General features: G+C 40.6%; 1 protein-coding gene across 2 annotated transcripts in view; it reads left to right on the top strand.

Moving 5' to 3' along the window:
• The window catches only part of Adamtsl3 (ADAMTS like 3), a 282049-nt gene extending 268784 nt beyond the window's left edge, over positions 1 to 13265 (top strand). The window contains exons 29-30 of one of the 2 annotated variants that reach the window (XM_021167800.3): positions 10509 to 10720; positions 11239 to 13265. In XM_021167800.3, coding sequence (XP_021023459.1) covers positions 10509 to 10720; positions 11239 to 11345 — 319 coding nt within the window. In that variant the 3' untranslated portion in view covers positions 11346 to 13265. Of the gene's footprint in view, positions 1 to 10508; positions 10737 to 11238 lie in introns of both variants that reach the window. The other variant, XM_029480045.2, reaches the window with a different exon arrangement.
• Positions 13266 to 18855: the final 5590 nt, after the last annotated feature.

Below are 18855 nucleotides of genomic sequence, written 5' to 3'. Positions count from 1 at the left end.
ACTCTTCTGAGCCTTCAGTAAGGTTTGGCGATGTAGATTCAGCAATATTTTCTATTCCCACAAGGTGATTTCAAGCCAGAACCATTCTCCTCAAATGGAAAGTGTTTGGAGCAGCTGCCCTCATTCTCCACAGACAACTTAGCTTCCTGCTTTACTGTGAAGATAGAGACCACACACAGATGTGCACCATCCCAGATGTTTTCCTTTGCAGTCATAAAGGCATCTTTACAACACAAATGCTTATGTGGATGGAACCTTTTATTTGAACATAATATACATATTTTTCTATAACCTGATTTTATATTTAAGAATAGATTATAAACATGTTGTATCTTAGCACATCTTGACCTTATTCTATTTAAGCATGATATTTAATATTCCGCCGTTTCTTTGGTGGTATATTGCTTCAATTTTTTGCTTTTACAAACAGATGTTGCAGTAATCTTCTTAGAATGTATGTCTTTATGCTCAGAGAGTTACATTTTTATGGGGTAGACATTTAGAAATCAAAGTGAATTCATACGCATGTCCATTTAGTTATTTCCAAGTTACCATCAAACTATGTAAACAATATGAGAATTATCTCCATTCTCGTTGACATTGATAGGCTCTTAATCTTTCAATTTTCAGTCAGTGTTATAGAGTTGTTTTCTGTAACATTTTATATACATTTTGATCCCTTGTGGTCCCCTTCTTGAATCCACCTTCCTTTTATTTTTCATTTCACCCACCATCACCCTTACCAAAGTACCATCACCTCTTATGTGGTCTAGCAGCACAGAAATCATGTTGGTCTCCCCCTCTCCATCCTGACTTTTACCAGCCCAGTCTCCATGCTACATATCAAGGGAGTGGTCCACATGCAAACCTAGTCCACTACTACTGATGAAGGCTCACCAAAACCTTTAATGTGGGCTATGTGCTCAACTCACGTCCTCCTTCTTCACTGCATTCTCTTTCTCCTCTCTCTCTCTCTCTCTCTCTCTCTCTCTCTCTCTCTCTCTCTGTTTCTCTCTCTCTCTCTGTTTCCTTCTCTCCCCTCTCTATCTGTCTCTCCCTTCCTCTCTCTCTCATATATATTGAATGTATGATAAATTAAATTATTATATTATGTTTATTATATATTAAATCCTTATGGTCCTTGGATAAACCTTACAGTTTCAATTAAAATCAGCAAAAGAAGCAGAAAATATAAAAGAAGGAAAAGGAGGCGTGGAGGTTCTGACTCTGATCAGTTTGGATCTTACACAAAGGATATGGAAGTGAAATGGAAGAGTAGATTTGATTTGAATTGTATATGGAGATTTCCAAGGGCTGTGCTTGTGTGTGAGGTGTCACGTGCCTTTCACTTCTTTGTTTTTTTTTAATTTTTAATATTTTTATTACATATTTTCCTCAATTACATTTCCAATGCTATCCCAAAAGTCCCCCATAGCGCCCCCCACTTCCCTACCCACCCATTCCCATTCTTTTGGCCCTGGCATTCCCCTATATTGGGGCATATAAAGTTTGCAAGTCCAATGGGCCTCTCTTTCCATTGATGGCCGACTAGGTCATCTTACGATACATATGCAGCTAGAGACAAGAGCTCCGGGGTTCTGGTTAGTACATCATGTTGTTCCAACAATAGGGTTGCAGATCCCTTTAGCTCCTTGGGTACTTTCTCTAGCTTCTCCATTGGGAGCCCTGTGATACATCCAATAGCTGACTGTGAACATCCACTCCTGTGTTTGCTAGGCCCCGGCATCGTCTCACAAGAGACAGCTATATTTGGGTCCTTTCAGCAAAATCTTGCTAGTGTATGCAATGGTGTCAGCTTTTAGAAGTTGATTATGGGATGGATCCCTGGATACGGCAGTCTCTAAATGGTCCATCCTTTCATCACAGCTCCGAACTTTGTCTCTGTAACTCCTTCCCTGGGTGTTTTGTTCCCAATTCTAAGAAGGTGCACAGTGTCCACACTTTGGTCTTCATTCTTCTTGAGTTTCATGCGTTTGCAAATTGTATCTTATATCTTGGGTTTCCTAAGTTTTGGGCTAATATCCACTTATCAGTGAATACATATTGTGTGAGTTCTTTTGTGATTGTGTTACTTCACTCAAGATGATGCCCTCCAGGTCCATCCATTTGGCTAGGAATTTCATAAATTCATTCTTTTTAATAGCTGAGTAGTACTCCATTGTGTAAATGTACCATAATTTCTGTATCCATTCCTCTGTTGAGGGACATCTGGGTTCTTTCCAGCTTCTGGCTATTATAAATAGGGCTGCTATGAACATAGTGGAGCATGTGTCCTTTTTGCCGGTTGGGACATCTTCTGGATATATGCCCAGGAGAGGTATTGCTGGATCCTCCGGTAGTACTATGTCCAATTTTCTGAGGAACCACCAGACTGATTTCCAGAGTGGTTGTACAAGCTTGCAATCCCACCAACAATGGAGGAGTGTTCCTCTTTCTCCACATCCTCGCCAGCATCTGCTGTCACCTGAATTTTTGATCTTAGCCATTCTGACTGGTGTGAGGTGGAATCTCAGGGTTGTTTTGATTTGCATTTCCCTGATGATTAAGGATGTTGAACATTTTTTCAGGTGCTTCTCTGCCATTCGGTATTCCTCAGGTGAGAATTCTTTGTTCAGTTCTGAGCCCCATTTTTTAATGGGGTTATTTGACTTTCTGGAGTCCACCTTCTTGAGTTCTTTATATATATTGGATATTAGTCCCTTATCTGATTTAGGATAGGTGAAGATCCTTTCCCAATCTGTTGGTGGTTTTTTTGTCTTATTGATGGTGTCTTTAGCCTTGCAGAAGCTTTGTAGTTTCATGAGGTCCCACTTGTCAATTCTCGATCTTACAGCACAAGCCATTACTGTTCTATTCAGGAATTTTCCCCCTGTGCCCATATCTTCAAGGCTTTTCCCCACTTTCTCCTCTATAAGTTTCAGTGTCTCTGGTTTTATGTGAAGTTCCTTGATCCACTTAGACTTGACCTTAGTACAAGGAGATAGGAATGGATCGACTCGCATTCTTCTACATGTTAACAACCAGTTGTGCCAGCACCATTTGTTGAAAATGCTGTCTTTCTTCCACTGGATGTTTTTAGCTCCCTTGTCGAAGATCAAGTGACCGTAGGTGTGTGGGTTCATTTCTGGGTCTTCAATTCTATTCCATTGGTCTATTTGTCTGTCACTATACCAGTACCATGCAGTTTTTATCACAATTGCTCTGTAGTAGAGCTTTAGGTCCGGCATGGTGATTCCACCAGAGGTTCTTTTATCCTTGAGAAGAGTTTTTGCTATCCTAGGATTTTGTTATTCCAGATGAATTTGCAGATTGCACTTTCTAATTTGTTGAAGAATTGATTTGGAATTTTGATGGGGATTGCATTGAATCTGTAGATTGCTTTTGGCAAGATAGCCATTTTTACAATGTTGATCCTGCCAATCCATGAGCATGGGAGATCTTTCCATCTTCTGAGATCTTCTATAATTTCTTTCTTCAGAGACTTGAAGTTTTTATTATACAGATCTTTCACTTCCTTAGTTAGAGTCACGCCAAGATATTTTATATTATTTGTGACTATTGAGAAGGGTGTTGTTTCCCTAATTTCTTTCTCAGCCTGTTTATTCTTTGTGTAGAGAAAGGCCATTGATTTGTTTGAGTTAATTTTATATCCAGCTACTTCACCGAAGCTGTTTATCAGGCTTAGGAGTTCTCTGGTGGAATTTTTAGGGTCACTTATATATACTATCATATCATCTGCAAAAAGTGATATTTTGACTTCATCTTTTCCAATTTGTATCCCTTTGATCTCCTTTTGTTGTCGAATTGCTCTGGCTAGGACTTCAAGTACCATGTTGAATAGGTATGGAGAAAGTGGACAGCCTTGTCTAGTCCCTGATTTTAGAGGGATTGCTTCAAGCTTCTCACCATTTACTTTGATGTTGGCTACTGGTTTGCTGTAGATTGCTTTTATCATGTTTAGGTATGGGCCTTGAATTCCTGATCTTTCCAAGACTTTTATCATGAATGGGTGTTGGATCTTGTCAAATGCTTTTTCTGCATCTAACGAGTTGACCATGTGGTTTTTGTCTTTGAGTTTGTTTATATACTGGATTACGTTGATGGATTTCCGTATATTGAACCATCCCTGCATCCCTGGGATGAAACCTACTTGGTCTGGATGAATGATTGTTTTGATGTGTTCTTGGATTCGGTTAGCAAGAACTTTATTGAGGATTTTTGCATCAATATTCATAAGGGATATTGGTCTGAAGTTTTCTATCTTTGTTGGGTCTTTTTGTGGTTTAGGTATCAGAGTAATTGTGGCTTCATAGAATGAGTTGGGTAGAGTACCTTCTGTTTCTATTTTGTGGAATAGTTTGTGAAGAACTGGGATTAGATCTTCTTTGAAGGTCTGATAGAACTCTGCACTAAACCCATCTGGTCCTGGGCTTTTTTTAGTTGGGAGACTATTAATGACTGCTTCTATTTCTTTGAGGGATATAGGGCTGTTTAGATCATTAACCTGATCTTGATTCAACTTTGGTACCTGGTATCTGTCTAGGAACTTCTCCATTTCATCCAGGTTCTCCAGTTTTGTTGAGTATAGCCTTTGGTAGAAGGATCTGATGGTGTTTTGGATGTCTTCAGGATCTGTTGTTATGTCTCCTTTTTCATTTCTGATTTTGTTAATTAGGATGCTTTCCCTGTGCCCTCTAGTGAGTCTGGCTAAGGGTTTATCTATCTTGTTGATTTTCTCAAAGAACCAGCTCCTTGATTGGTTGATTCTTTGAATAGTTTTTCTTGTTTCCACTTGGTTGATTTCACCCCTGAGTTTGATTATTTCCTGCCGTCTACTCCTCTTGGGTGAATTTGCTTCCTTTTGTTCTAGTGCTTTTAGGTGTGTTGTCAAGCTGCTAATGTGTGCTCTCTCTAGTTTCCTTTTGGAGGCACTCAGAGCTATGAGTTTTCCTCTTAGAGATGCTTTCATTGCGTCCCATAAGTTTGGGTATGTTGTGGCTTCATTTTCATTGAACTCTAAAAAGTCCTTAATTTCTTTCTTTATTCCTTCCTTGACCAAGGTATCATTGAGAAGAGTGTTGTTCAGTTTCCACGTGAAGGTTGGCTTTCTATTATTTATTTTGTTATTGAAGATCAGCTTTAGTCCATGGTGATCTGATAGGATGCATGGGACAATTTCAATATTTTTGTATCTGTTGAGGCCTGTTTTGTGACCAATTATGTGGTCAATTTTGGAGAAGGTGCCATGAGGTGCTGAGAAGAAGGTATATCCTTTTGTTTTAGGATAGAATGTTCTGTAGATATCTGCCAGATCCATTTGATTCATAATTTCTCTTAGTTTCTCTGTGTCCCTGTTTAGTTTCTGTTTCCATGATCTGTCCATTGGTGAAAGTGGTGTGTTGAAGTCTCCCACTATTATTGTATGAGGTGCAATGTGTGCTTTGAGATTTACTAAAGTTTCTTTAATGAATGTGGCTGCCTTTGTATTTGGAGCATAGATATTCAGGATTGATAGTTCCTCTTGGAGGATTTTACCTTTGATGAGTATGAAGTGTCCCTCCCTGTCTTTTTTAATGACTTTGGGTTGGAAGTCAATCTTATCAGATATTAGAATGGCTACTCCAGCTTGTTTCTTCCTACCATTTGCTTGGAAAATTGTTTTCCAGCCTTTGATTCTGAGGTAGTGTCTATCTTTTTCTCTGAGATGAGTTTCCTGTAAGCAGCAAAATGTTGGGTCTTGTTTGTGTAGCCAGTTTTTTAGTCTATGTCTTTTTATCGGGGAGTTGAGTCCATTGATATTAAGAGATATTAAGGAAAAGTAATTGTTGTTTCCTGTTATTTTTGTTGTTAAAGTTGGCATTCTGTTCTTGTGGCTGTCTTCTTTTAGGTTTGTTGAGGGATTACCTTCTTGTTGTTTCTAGGGCGTGGTTCCTGTCCTTGTATTGGTTTTTTTCTGTTATTATCCTTTGAAGGGCTGGATTCGTGGAGAGATAATGTGTGAATTTGGTTTTGTCGTGGAATACTTTGGTTTCTCCATCTATGTTAATTGAGAGTTTGGCTGGGTATAGTAGCCTGGGCTGGAATTTGTGTTCTTTTAGTGTCTGTATAACATCCGTCCAGGATCTTCTGGCTTTCATAGTCTCTGGTGAAAAATCTGGTGTAATTCTGATAGGCTTCCCTTTATATGTTACTTGGCCTTTTTCTCTTACTGCTTTTAGTATTCTATCTTTATTTAGAGCATTTGTTGTTCTGATTATTATGTGTCGGGAGGTATTTCTTTTCTGGTCCAGTCTATTTGGAGTTCTGTAGGCTTCTTGTATGTTCATGGGCATCTCTTTCTTTAGATTTGGGAAGTTTTCTTCTATAATTTTGTTGAAGATGTTTGCTGGTCCTTTGAGTTGAAAATCTTCATTCTCATCCACTCCTATTATCCATAGGTTTGGTCTTCTCATTGTGTCCTGTATTTCTTGGATGTTTTGAGTTAGGATCTTTTTGCATTTTACATTTTCCTTGATTGTTGTGCCGATGTTCTCTATGGAATCTTCTGCACCTGAGATTCTCTCTTCCATCTCTTGTATTCTGTTGCTGATGCTTGTATCTATGGTTCCAGATTTCTTTCCTAGGGTTTCTATCTCCAGTGTTGCCTCATTTTGGGTTTTCTTTATTGTGTCTACTTCCCTTTTTAGGTCTAGTATGGTTTTGTTCATTTCCATCATCTGTTTGGATGTGTTTTCCTGTTTTTCATTAAGGACTTCTACCTGTTTGATTAGGTTATCCTGTTTTTCTTTAAGGATTTGAAACTCTTTAGCTGTGTTCTCCTGCAATTCTTTAAGGGATTTTTGTGCTTCCTCTTTAATGTCTTCTACCTGTTTACCAGTGTTCCTTTGTATTTCTTTAAGTGTGTTATTAAAGTCCTTCTTGAAGTCCTCTACCATCATCAGGAGATATGCTTTTAGATCCGTGTCTAGCTTTTCCGGTGTGTTGGGGTGCCCTGGACTGGGCGAAGTGGGAGTGCTGGGTTCTGATGATGGTGAGTGGTCTTGGTTTCTGTTAGTAAGATTATTACGTTTACCTTTCGCCATCTGGTAATCTCTGGGGTTAGTTGTTGTCGTTGTCACTGTTTAAAGATTGGAGCAGAAGCTGTGTTCCACTCACCAGCAGTCTCAAAATCCTGTGGCGGGGGTCGTGGGTAGCTGGCAGTACCCCGGTGCTGGTCCAGCCGGAAGAGGCCTGTGGTCCTACTCAGGCCGGTTTTCCGCTTCCCTAACTAATGCAGTCTCAGGTCCCGCGGGCAATTGGATTGGAGCAGAAGCTGTGTTCCACTCTCCAGAAGTCTTAAGATCCTGTGGCGGGTGTTGTGGGTAGCTGGCGAGTGTCAGCCGACCCTGCGCCCTAGCTACCCTGCTGCTTTTCTGACCGGAAGAGGCTTGTGGCCCTATGTAGGCCGGATTTCTCTCTCCCCAACGAGAGCAGTCTCAGGTCCTGCGTGATTGGACTGGAGCAGAAGCTGTGTTCCACTCACCAGCAGTCTCAAAATCCTGTGGCCCACTTGTATGGTTTTATCTGCCAGATTGGCTGACCTATATCATAACCTGCTGTTTTTCGAGTTATGATGTTACTTTGCCTCGTATGTCTGTCTGGTGGTTTGTGAATAGAGAATTAAGTTGGTTAGTAGAGAGAGCTGCTGAGGAGAGTTTCTCTGAAGCTTAAAACCTTGTTTTTTATTTCCAGCCTTGTCTAGGAGTCAGAAAATCCTGGGAAGGCCTAGATCTTTGTCCTCTTGTGTCTATTTCTGGTAAATAGCCAGGCTTGGGCCCCATTGACAGCCCTTAGAATTGATCTTCCTGGTGGCACAAGGATTATTTGAAGCAGGGATAGAGTGAGAGGCAAATGAGTAGATTAGTCACTTCAGGATCCCTACTGCCATCATACATTGGTAAACACATGAGACCCAACTGTATTAATAGTGTTATTTGTACAGTCTCCATTTGACTTGGATGTCCCCATTCCAAGCCATTTTGTCCCTGCTCTCAAAATAGATGCCCCTCTGCATCTTTTTCAGCCAGTGAGAAGTCCTGGCCTCCTGTTGCTTCAACAGCACCCTGGACCTCTCATCCTTTGTATTTAGAAAGGACTTGCCTTCAACCAAGAGGAAACTCTTTAGATTGGAAACAACAGAAGCCAACTTTGAAGAATTTCTGCAGAGAAAGCAAAGCCTTATTAATAAGATGGATCACCTAACACTTTTATATCCTCTGTTTACTACCCTGTTAATTTTATTCTTTGAATGTGTGTTCAATTGTTTTTGTTTTTGTTTTTGTTTTTTAAGATATCTGACCTCTGCAGCAGGAGAAGGCTAGGGAGTATTCAGTCTTCACTGTTGGTCAAAGTGACTCAACTTTTGGGAATTAAGATTTATACCCACTGGGGAAAACAAAAGAAATTAACAGGACAATCCTCCCTGGCTCCTCTTTTAAAAATTTATAACCAGTTTGGTAGGAGAGCATGGTTTCCTAGTTAAACCCTTTGATGGTGTCTCCGCCTACTGGCAAATCCAAGCATCGCTTCCACTTTGTGTAACACTCTTCTTCATGAGCAAGGTTGTCACAAGTTTCTCCATTTTCTTACCCTTCCAATGATATTTCAACATCCCTTAGAAGAGATGTTGAATAAACTGTAAATTAGTTACAGTAATGACCAGAGTGTCCAATGGGCTTTGAGCAGATCCAGCAGGACGATACCTGGAGAAAGGGAAGTCATTGGCTTGTTCTCTCAGCTCTGCAGCTTTTTGTATTTGGCTTTGTTATTGGCTTTTTTTAAAAACAGCTTTCCACCTTCTGGTCTATGTGGCAGACACTATTATACAAGCTTCATGTCTTGTTCCACATCTTCCAGATTTCAAAGAGAAAGGCTGAATCACTTCACTTTAGGACCCTCTCCCAGTAGTGATTCACTACTGAATCACTTCACTTTAGGACCCTCTCCCAGTCATCTTTGGGAACCGAGACTGTCTCCTACCTTCTGCATATACCTTCCATGGCAATATGTCCTAGGGAACAGGAAAAAAAATCCCTAAAAGTGGATCTGATGAGATGCTGTCCTCTGAGGTCATGATCTTTCCAAACATCGGCCACCACTAGTTTCTTTATGTTTTAGACTCCACTTTCCAAATATATTTGGTCTCTGTACTCACTGGTTACAAATCTACACATGGCCTGGATGTAACTATGACCACACACCACTGGGCAGATGGGGTTGCTGGCATATGCATTCTTGTTCATAGTGCAGTATTTTCAGGGCTTAGTAACAGCAACATAAGGCTTGTGAACGATGTTCAAGTGACTTATCATAGTAGTAACTCTCTTGTTTGCCTAAACTCATCTGCTCTAGATTGCCAGGAGAGTCCACTCTTGGGTTATGCATTAATTTGAAATTGGAAGTCCCTGGGAACATGCAGCTTGTTGGCTGTGGTTTGTGTTTTTGTTTGGTTGGTTGGTCTTTTTTTTTTTTTTTTTTTTTTTTTGGTCATGTTTTAGGGTGAGGGTATGCTCAGCCTCAGGTATTGGATAATGATGTCACTATTACTCTAAACTGTATGGCATAGAAGCAGGGGTTAAATGTATGTGTGTGTGTGTGTGTGTGTGTGTGTGTACACCACTGTTGGGAATTGAACCTAGGGCCTTGTGCATACTAAATAATTGATCTACAACAAACTATATCCCTGGGCATTTATTTATTTATTTATTTACTTACTTACTTAATTACTTAATTACTTATTCTAAACTTTGTGCTTTCTGTGGCTGAGGTAGAACTTGACCTCTGAGCCCTCCTACTTCAGAATCCCAAGTAGCTGGAGTTAACAGGCATGTTCCCCCATGCCCAGTTCAGGCCTCGGTTCTAGATAGAACACACTAAGATGCATAGAACTTGTGCTGGCCATCAGTGGAAGACCAACGCCTTCCCTGGTGGTCAGGAATCCTTTGTGTTGATTTCACACCCCATTGATTTTCCCTGCTTACACCTGCATGCAAGCACTCACCACTGGTATCTCACAGAGCATTGCTCTCTTCCTGCCTCACATGTGGCAGCTCAGCCACTTGCTGGTCCTCTTTTCGTGCTTCAACTTCATCTCACCCATTTCTTCTGTTTTATACCCATGTGGTTAACACTCTAAGCCTTAGATAAGTGCTTATGACTATTTTCTAGGAGGTCTTCGTTTTTAATCAAATGTCTCTGTCAATTTCCAGAGCCTTCCTAGCATATCTAATGCGGGGAACAGTCTGTATTCTGAAGTATCTAATTATCTTTATTATGGTCAGATTGCCCCACTACTCTGCTTAGCCAGCCATGAACAGTACAAATCAGTTTTCTGAGGACGCCTTTAGTACATTAAATTCAGAGAAGGAGAAAAGGCTTGATCAATGCCACCAAACAGTGGCATCTTCTCCCATTTTACACACACACATATATATTTTTTTCCATTTCAGACCTGCCTTTAGAAGGAACTGCACCTTGGGGCCATGTGAAGCATGTTGGCGTGTGGGTCCCTGGAATCCCTGTACCGCAGTCTGTGGCAGAGGCTTCCAGTCTCGCAAAGTCGACTGCATTCACACAGGGAGCTGCAAAATTGTGGCGGACAGATACTGTGTGCAGGTGAAACCAGCTGCCTGGAGGCACTGTCTCGGGCCTTCCTGTGATAGTACGTACCCTCTCAGGTATCACCAGTTCCCAAGAAGCCTGGTCAAAACCGGGACACTAATGTGCCTTCCTTGTCCAGGGGAGGGGTTGTGGGCTGCAGCATTGATTCTTAAAAGTAGTAGCAGCCATTCCACACACATTTTCCTTTGCAGTCTCCTCTGCTAAGAACAAGCCAATGGTGCTCATATAGGTGAACAAATGTCCTAAAATTACATAGTGAATGTAACTGCCTGTTACTTTTGTATGGGATAAGTATGTGACATTCATAAATTGTCTGAGGAGCCCATGACCCTACAAAAAGTAACCTCTGCCCTCAGCACTGAGAGAAGTCGCATGGGTGAGAGGACCTGTGACCACAGGAGTGCTCAGGGTGTCACAGGAAGCCAGTGGCCCTGTGGAGAAGTAAGCCCACTGTGTGCCTAACATTAGTGCAGAGCAGGAGCCCCAGGCATGCCTCTTTTCTTGCTCACGCTCTAATGAACCCATGCTATGGATTCTTTTCTCTCTTTGTTCTTTCAGGAAACTGCACGGACACAACTCACTACTGTATGTTCGTAAAGCACCTTAACCTGTGCTCTCTGGCCCTCTACAGACAAAGCTGCTGCCAGTCATGTCAAGAAGGGTAAAGCTTTGGCAAGGTTGCGGTGCTGCTGTGGTGAGAAGGGAAAGCTAAAGAGGCTCTTTTCCCAGTATCCCTGGTTCAAAACCCTGTACTCTTAAAGTCTCTGGAGACTGTGATCAAGTGGAGGTTAATGCAGAAACAGGACCCGATCCAATGTTATAAGGTTAATTTTTCCAGCGGTTGTTGTTTTCATTCCAGTTCCTATAAAGGATGTAGTTTAGGACTAACACAAATGCATCAGCAGCAATGTGTTGCTCTCGGGACCTCATCACCTGCTGTGCTTTGTAGACCAGCCAAGTATGGTACATCCTGAAGTCTGCAACTGAGGACTTCGCTCAAGTTGTAGGGTTTCAACACAGTTATGCAGTATCTATGTTTTAAAGGCTTTGGCCAGTAGCCGTTCAAATGTTGGCACTAATGGCATATCTATAGATCCTTATGCTTACTATGTGAAGAGGAGACAGCCTCACTGGACAACTTATAACACCAACCGAGCCAAAGACTCTCCACAGATGACATTGTCTTCACTCTTAAAGCATCTATGGAAGAAAACACAGTAGGTACAGCTGCCACTTTCATAACTACGGAAGCCCATCTGTGGCCAAATAAGGCATCTTGGAAATCAAAGAAGAGGAAAAGCTAACCTTTTCTACTGACGTTGAAGTATATTCAAAGCTTTCTTTTAAGAGCTGTGAATGAAACTTTATCTAAGCACTATTGCACACAATCAGAGATCAAAGCCTTACTAGATGTAATTTATGCACACAGTAATATTCCTGGGGATTTTTATTTTAGAAAGTATATAAGAGATTAATCTAAATAAGAAAATGTAATAGTTGAAAGAATTGTTTATGGTAAATGATTATTTTCATTTGAGCCGATTTTTGTAGATAAATCCAAAGTCCATTAGAATTATGGCGGAAATAACAATTTTGGGGTTAGGAATTAGAGCTGGGATTTGGGTTGTGCTTTGGGAAAGAAGGGTTGAATTCATCTTGGACTAGCACTAGGATTCGGTTAGGTGAGAAAGGAAGGTACATCAGGGCTAAGACCAGGGCTTCCTTTAAAGTTAAGGGCTACCATTTAGGGTTGGGTCTCTCCAACCAAGGCTGCTGTTCATGACATTTGAGTAAACTTTTGCTCCTTGGGAAGGGTCAGGCTAGCATCCAAGTTCACCTCCTACAACTGATTTGGCTATGGGGACCTTTCCATGATATTTTACCAGTTGTAGCTTTAGATGCTGCACAACCCCAAATAAGTGGTCCTGTTTCTTTACTCGGTGTCCCGGCTGCTTGCACACATAGTGCCCATGGCCTCCTGGCACACAACCTTTCCTGAGGCAGGTTGTGTTGGACCTACCTCCTGATCAACATGTGAATGGCACAATGTGGCTTTGGGTTTGTTTGTAGAGAGGCTTGCTGAGCCTCTCTGCCATCTTCGGAGCACAGGTCTCTCTCACATTCCAACTTCAGCCTCACCGACACTGGGATGAACACTACTGTAGGTGGAGGGTTTGGTGGTCTGGAACAGACAGGGACAGGAAAGAGCACACCAGCCCTTGAGTTGTTAGTCAGCAATCACATACGATTGTTGAACTTATTAAATTAAAAGAAAGATCATTTGTAAAATACTCCTTGTATATATTTATTATATGACTCCAAGGTGCAATATTTTATTTTGTACAGTATATAATAAAGACACGGGACATATATTTTTCATACTAACAAAATTTCTTATTAAACTGCTTCACCTTTGTATTTAACATTAAAAAATAACCTATTTTCAGTTGTTATCATACTCTCATTTTGTTAACATTCAAATGGCATTCCTGTGTACTGTATTTTACTACTGTTTTTTTTTATAATATGAGAGATAATGTTTCCCTTTGATGATCCTTAATTCAAAAATAAATTCACCTTTAGTATCAAATAGAATCCTTGGTGGCTTCTCTGTGTGTTGTGCTTTTGCTAAACATTGGAGCTGTCTTCTCACCTGTCCCCTTGTTAGCTTCATAGCTCCCTTAGTTGAGTTGATATCCCAGATTGCCCTTTGTATGTGTTACAGAAGGAGCAATCACAGAAACTCACTGATTCCACAGCTCAATTCCTTATGTGTTTGTGAATCATACTTTTAAAGCTATTTGACAATAGCAAAATTAAGTAGATGCCTGGGAGAGATAACCCACAGGCACAGACGTAGATGCAACATCTACAGAGAGCAGAAAGCACAGATTTTAGTACATGCCTTGTCCCAAAACAGAACGTCCCTTTAGCAATATCCCTTTTCTGTATTTTCTGTAAATTCTGTAGTTTCTATTAGAGTTTGTTTTTGGCACTGCACATTTTATGGATCTTGGCAAATATAGAACGTGTGTCCATTGTATTATACTAAAAATCTCTCTTCTTTTAACTCTATTTTTCCCACTTTAATTTGGTGAAGGGTGGCTCTTGTGTGTGTGTGGCTTCATTTCGTGCTGTGTATGTCCAGGCATCCCATGCCCAGTACTAACTAGTTCTGATCATTTTTAGACGATCACTGGATGCTTCCAGGTGGGGCTATGTCTGCGTCCAGTATTCTGTTTCATAGATCTATTGTCTGTTCTTGTATCAGTGCCACATTGTTTGTTATCCTTTTGATAACTCTTGAGGTTGGTCAGTGTCAGTCCACTGATTTTGTTCTTCTCTCTTAATGTTGTTCTGACCAGTAAAGGTCTTTGACTTCTCCATGGTAATGTTCAAATCATTTTTTTTTCAGTATCCATTGCAGGGGTGTTCTCTGCAAACGCCATGGTCAGCAGTATTGATCTTATCCATGTGAGGCAAGCTGTTATGAGGTCCAGCTCATCATGACTCAGTAGCAGATGTTTTCAAGAGTCTGACACCAGATCATTTATTTCAGGCATACTTAAGCACAGTACAATTTAGAAAAAGGTTTCCGGGTGATAATTCAAAAGAGTGTACAACAAAGCTCAAGGCATGATTATTGATACTCTTTGTAAAATGCATTCGACCTCTTTCATAAAGATGGGTTCTATAGATTGACTGCATATGACATGTTAAAGGTCTGAGGAAGAATCTGGTGTGGTCTCAGTTGTACAGACAGCGGAAAAAGTCACCAGGCTATAAACCACATCTGCTCCCATTTGTAAAGTACACAAGACATTTCTCATAAAGATGCCCTCTAGATTAGTGGAGAAAGCAGACTCTAGGTAAACAATTCTCGAGCAAAGGATCTGGGGAGGATACACTACAGACTGGCTGAGATAAACATAAGAGTCTTAGGGAGCCAGGTGTGGCCTGGTCATACAGATGGCATAGAGGTCACTAAGCTATTAACCACATCTTTTCCTAGAGACAACCCTGCATCAAAATTCCTGGTTTCCCCAATGCTTATCTGTGAGCACACGAACTTCACATCTCCTACAATCCATAAAGTAAACTGCTAAGATTTTGATGGAGATTATTTTGAAGCTACAGATTAAGTAGAAAATTGTCATCTTGATAATAATGGGTCCTCCTATCAGTTAATGGAGAGCATCTCTATTTAAATGTTCTTTTATCAGAAATCTAGGCTTTCTTCCATAGATCTTGAACACATATTTTTCAACTTACGTTACTTAATCTTGAATGATTATAATGTAAATAGAGTTGTTTTTAAAATTCAAATTGCACCTGCTTCCTGTTGGCATGTAGGAAATAAACGTTTCCCTCCAGAAGTTCTGGAGACTAAACTCAGAGCCAGGCCAGCACTCTACTGTAAAGCTACATTCCCAGGTTAGTAGTTGACTTTTATATGTTAACTGTATAGGCAACATTATAATTACTTATTCATTCTAGAAAGTGTTGTTTGGTTTGGGGAAATTGTTTTACATAAATTTTGTGTCACGAATGAACAGAGTTCGGTTCCTTTCATTCCCGTGTGCTTCTGGCTGCTTTTCTTGCCTTACTTTGTTAGCCTAGACTTCTAGTTTGTTAGAAATGGGTTTGGAGAAAAATTCTTGCCTTGATCCTAATCTAGTGGGAATGTTGCAAGTTTTTCATCATTAGGCATGATATTAGCTAAACGGTTCTTGTGGGTAGTCTATGCAGCTGAAGAATCCACTATTAGGCATGATATTGGCTAAACGGTTCTTGTGTATAGTCTATGCAGCTGAAGAATCCATCATTAGGCATGATATTAGCTAAACGGTTCTTGTGTATAGTCTATGCAGCTGAAGAATCCATCATTAGGCATGATATTGGCTAAACGGTTCTTGTGTATAGTCTATGCAGCTGAAGAATCCACCATTAGGCATGATATTGGCTAAACGGTTCTTGTGTATAGTCTATGCAGCTGAAGAATCCATCATTAGGCATGATATTGGCTAAACGGTTCTTGTGGGTAGTCTATGCAGCTGAAGAATCCATCATTAGGCATGATATTAGCTAAACGGTTCTTGTGGATAGTCTATGCAGCTGAAGAATGTTTTTCTCTATTACTGAGGGTCTTTACCATAATAAATGTTGAATTTTATCTCAGGATAAGCTGGTCTCATCAGGTGATTGTTTTGGTCTGTTTATGGCATAGATTTTTTTTGCCAAAGAAACAAACTATATTTTACTTAAATCTATTGTTTATGTATTAAATAAAATTGACAGGAAAGAGAGGGCTGTTACTTTCTCACAGGAATCATATAATTAAAAATTTACCCCTTACTTTAAAACATACTAATATGAAGATATAATAATAATAAACTAAAGAATCTTTTTTTATTGCTTTTAAGTGTGTGTGTGTGTTCATATGAGTGCGTTTGGAGGCCAATGGTATCATAACTCTTTGAAGCTGGAGTTATAGGCTATTACAGGGCAGCAGACACAGACCTTTGGAACCAAACTTGGGTCCTCTGGGGAAAAAAGAATTAATCTTAACCAGAGAGCCATCATCTCTACAGCTCCCAAAATTTGCAATCTTATTCAGCAGCACTGTAGTTGCTTATAACTTAAAAAGCTAAAAGTTAATTCAGCTATTTAATCTCAATAACAATGTAATTAAAATATTTCACATTAGTCACATTTCATATGCGAATAGCTGAAGTGATATAAATTTTTAATTAAATTTCTTTTGAAATTTTCATATATGAGTTGTTATAAATTGATAAAAATTTAAATGTTAAACCAGTCTTGTAAGCTGGAATAAATTCTACTTATTCGTAGTATTTGATTATTATATAAATTGTTGGATTCTCTTTTTTAATGTTTTGTTGAGGATTTTTGTGTTTGTATTCCTGAGGAGTCCTGATGTGTGGTTTTCCTGTATTATTTGTCTGGTTTTGGTCTTAGGAAGATGCTAGCTTCTTAAAGTGAGTAGATGCATATTACCAAAAGTGTTTGAAAGTGTCCCAGCCTTTGAGAAAAACTGTATAGAATTGGAATAATCTCCTCCTTTACTTTTTATTGGAATTGACCTGTGCCTAATTGTACTGGCTATTTTTGTGTCAACTTGACACAGCTGGAGTTATCACAGAGAAAGGAGCTTCAGTTGAGGAAATGCCTCCATGAGATCCAACTGTAAGGCATTTTCTCAATTAGTGATCAAGGGGGAAAGGCCCCTTGTGGGTGGGACCATCCCTGGGCTGGTAGTCTTGGGTTCTATAAGAGAGCAGGCTGAGCAAGCCAGGGGAGGCAAGCCAGTAAAGAACATCCCTCCATGGCCTCTGCATCAGCTCCTGCTCCCTGACCTGTCTGAGTTCCAGTCCTGACTTCCTTTGGTGATGAACAGCAGCATGGAAGTGTAAGCCGAATAAACCCTTTCCTCCTCAACTTGCTTCTTGGTCATGATGTTTGTGCAGGAATAGAAACCCTGACTAAGACAAATTGGTACCAGCAGAGTGGGGTATTCCTGTGACAACCTGACCATGTTTTGGGGAGGACTGTGGAAGGACTTTGGAACTTTGGGCTTGAAGATCCATTCGTTGTTAAGAGCTCTGTCAGATGTTGTGTAGGAGCTTGGAAGATAATGCTGAGAACAGTGCAGAAGATGGAGGCCTGGTTTGTGAAATTTCAGAGGGAAAATTAAAGACTCTCTTCAGGGCCATTGCTGTTTTTATTGTGAAGATTTTGTAGTTCTGGTTAGCTGGGGCTGAAGAATCAGCTGTGATTAACAAGATACCAGAACTACTAAAGCAAAAACTTTGCATTACTGGGACTATTGATGCTGGTTAGCTGGAGCTAAGAAATTAGCGGTGATTAAGAAGAGACCAGCATCTTTGAGGTGACATCTTCTGGGAAGTGTTTTCTGAAAGCACAAAGAGGCTGTGTTCCAGAGATAGGCAAGGTTGTACTCCTTCTGCAGTGGGACTTGGTAATGTGTAAGGGTCACCCAGGTGGTACTGGTTTTGAAGGCATGAAGGTCACACAGCAGCTCAGGCTTGGCACTGTGAGAGACCATGGAAGGCCATTGGTGAAGGTGCAGCCCCAGTTGTAATTGAAGACCCAGGACTGAAGGGGGTCACGCAGTGTTTTGGAGATGCCAGTACCACGAGGTGACCACCAAGAGCAGCAGCAGCAGTGGAGTACAGGCATCTGGAGCCCAGAGGATGACGTGTGTGCTACAAAGGGCATGGCTGGAGAAGTGACCCAAGCCCTTGGAGGAGCCCAGAAGATCGTGAGTTGGATCCCAGACGTTGGATGGTTGGAGATTGATTTTTGCTTTGATTGTGACTGTGCCCTGATATTTTCCCTCTTGAAGGAAGAAACTGTTTTAGTGGAGCCCACAGTGAAGAGACTTATAATTATAAAAAGACTTTGGATTTTAAAAGAGATGGATATTTTAAAGATATTGAAATTTTAAGAATATGTAAAGACTGTGGGACTTTTGAAGTTATTTAGATCTTGGGGATGAATAAGAATGTAAGGGTTGAGGCTTACTAGTGATGTGTTTGTGTGTCAAGTTGACAAGGGGTCAATTGTACTGGCTATTTTTGTGTCAACTTGACACAGCTGGAGTTATCACAGAGAAAGGAGCTTCAGTTGAGGAAATGCCTCCATGAGATCCAACTGTAAGGCATTTTCTCAATTAGTGATCAAGGGGAAAAGGCCCCTTGTGGGTGGGACCATCCCTGGGCTGGTAGTCTTGGGTTCTATAAGAGAGCAGGCTGAGCAAGCCAGGGGAGGCAAGCCAGTAAAGAACATCCCTCCATAGCCTCTGCATCAGCTCCTGCTCCCTGACCTGTCTGAGTTCCAGTCCTGACTTCCTTTGGTGATGAACAGCAGCATGGAAATGTAAGCCGAATAAACCCTTTCCTCCTCAACTTGCTTCTTGGTCATGATGTTTGTGCAGGAATAGAAACCCTGACTAAGACACTACTGCTCTCTGCTTTTGAAGTTGTTCACTTTTTCTCAACCTTTTAAAGAGATTGGCTTATTCAGATTGTCTATTTCTTCTTGCATAAATTTTTGCTTCTTGCCTGCATGGTTTCTGAAGAAATGTTAAATGTAATTCTTATCTTTACCCCTCTATAGGTAAGATTTTTTTCT

This window comes from Mus caroli, unplaced genomic scaffold (genome assembly GCF_978045245.1).
Source record: "Mus caroli unplaced genomic scaffold, Mus_caroli_1 scaffold_8, whole genome shotgun sequence".
Lineage (NCBI taxonomy): Eukaryota > Metazoa > Chordata > Mammalia > Rodentia > Muridae > Mus > Mus caroli.
This window is presented reverse-complemented; position numbering and strand designations above follow the sequence as displayed.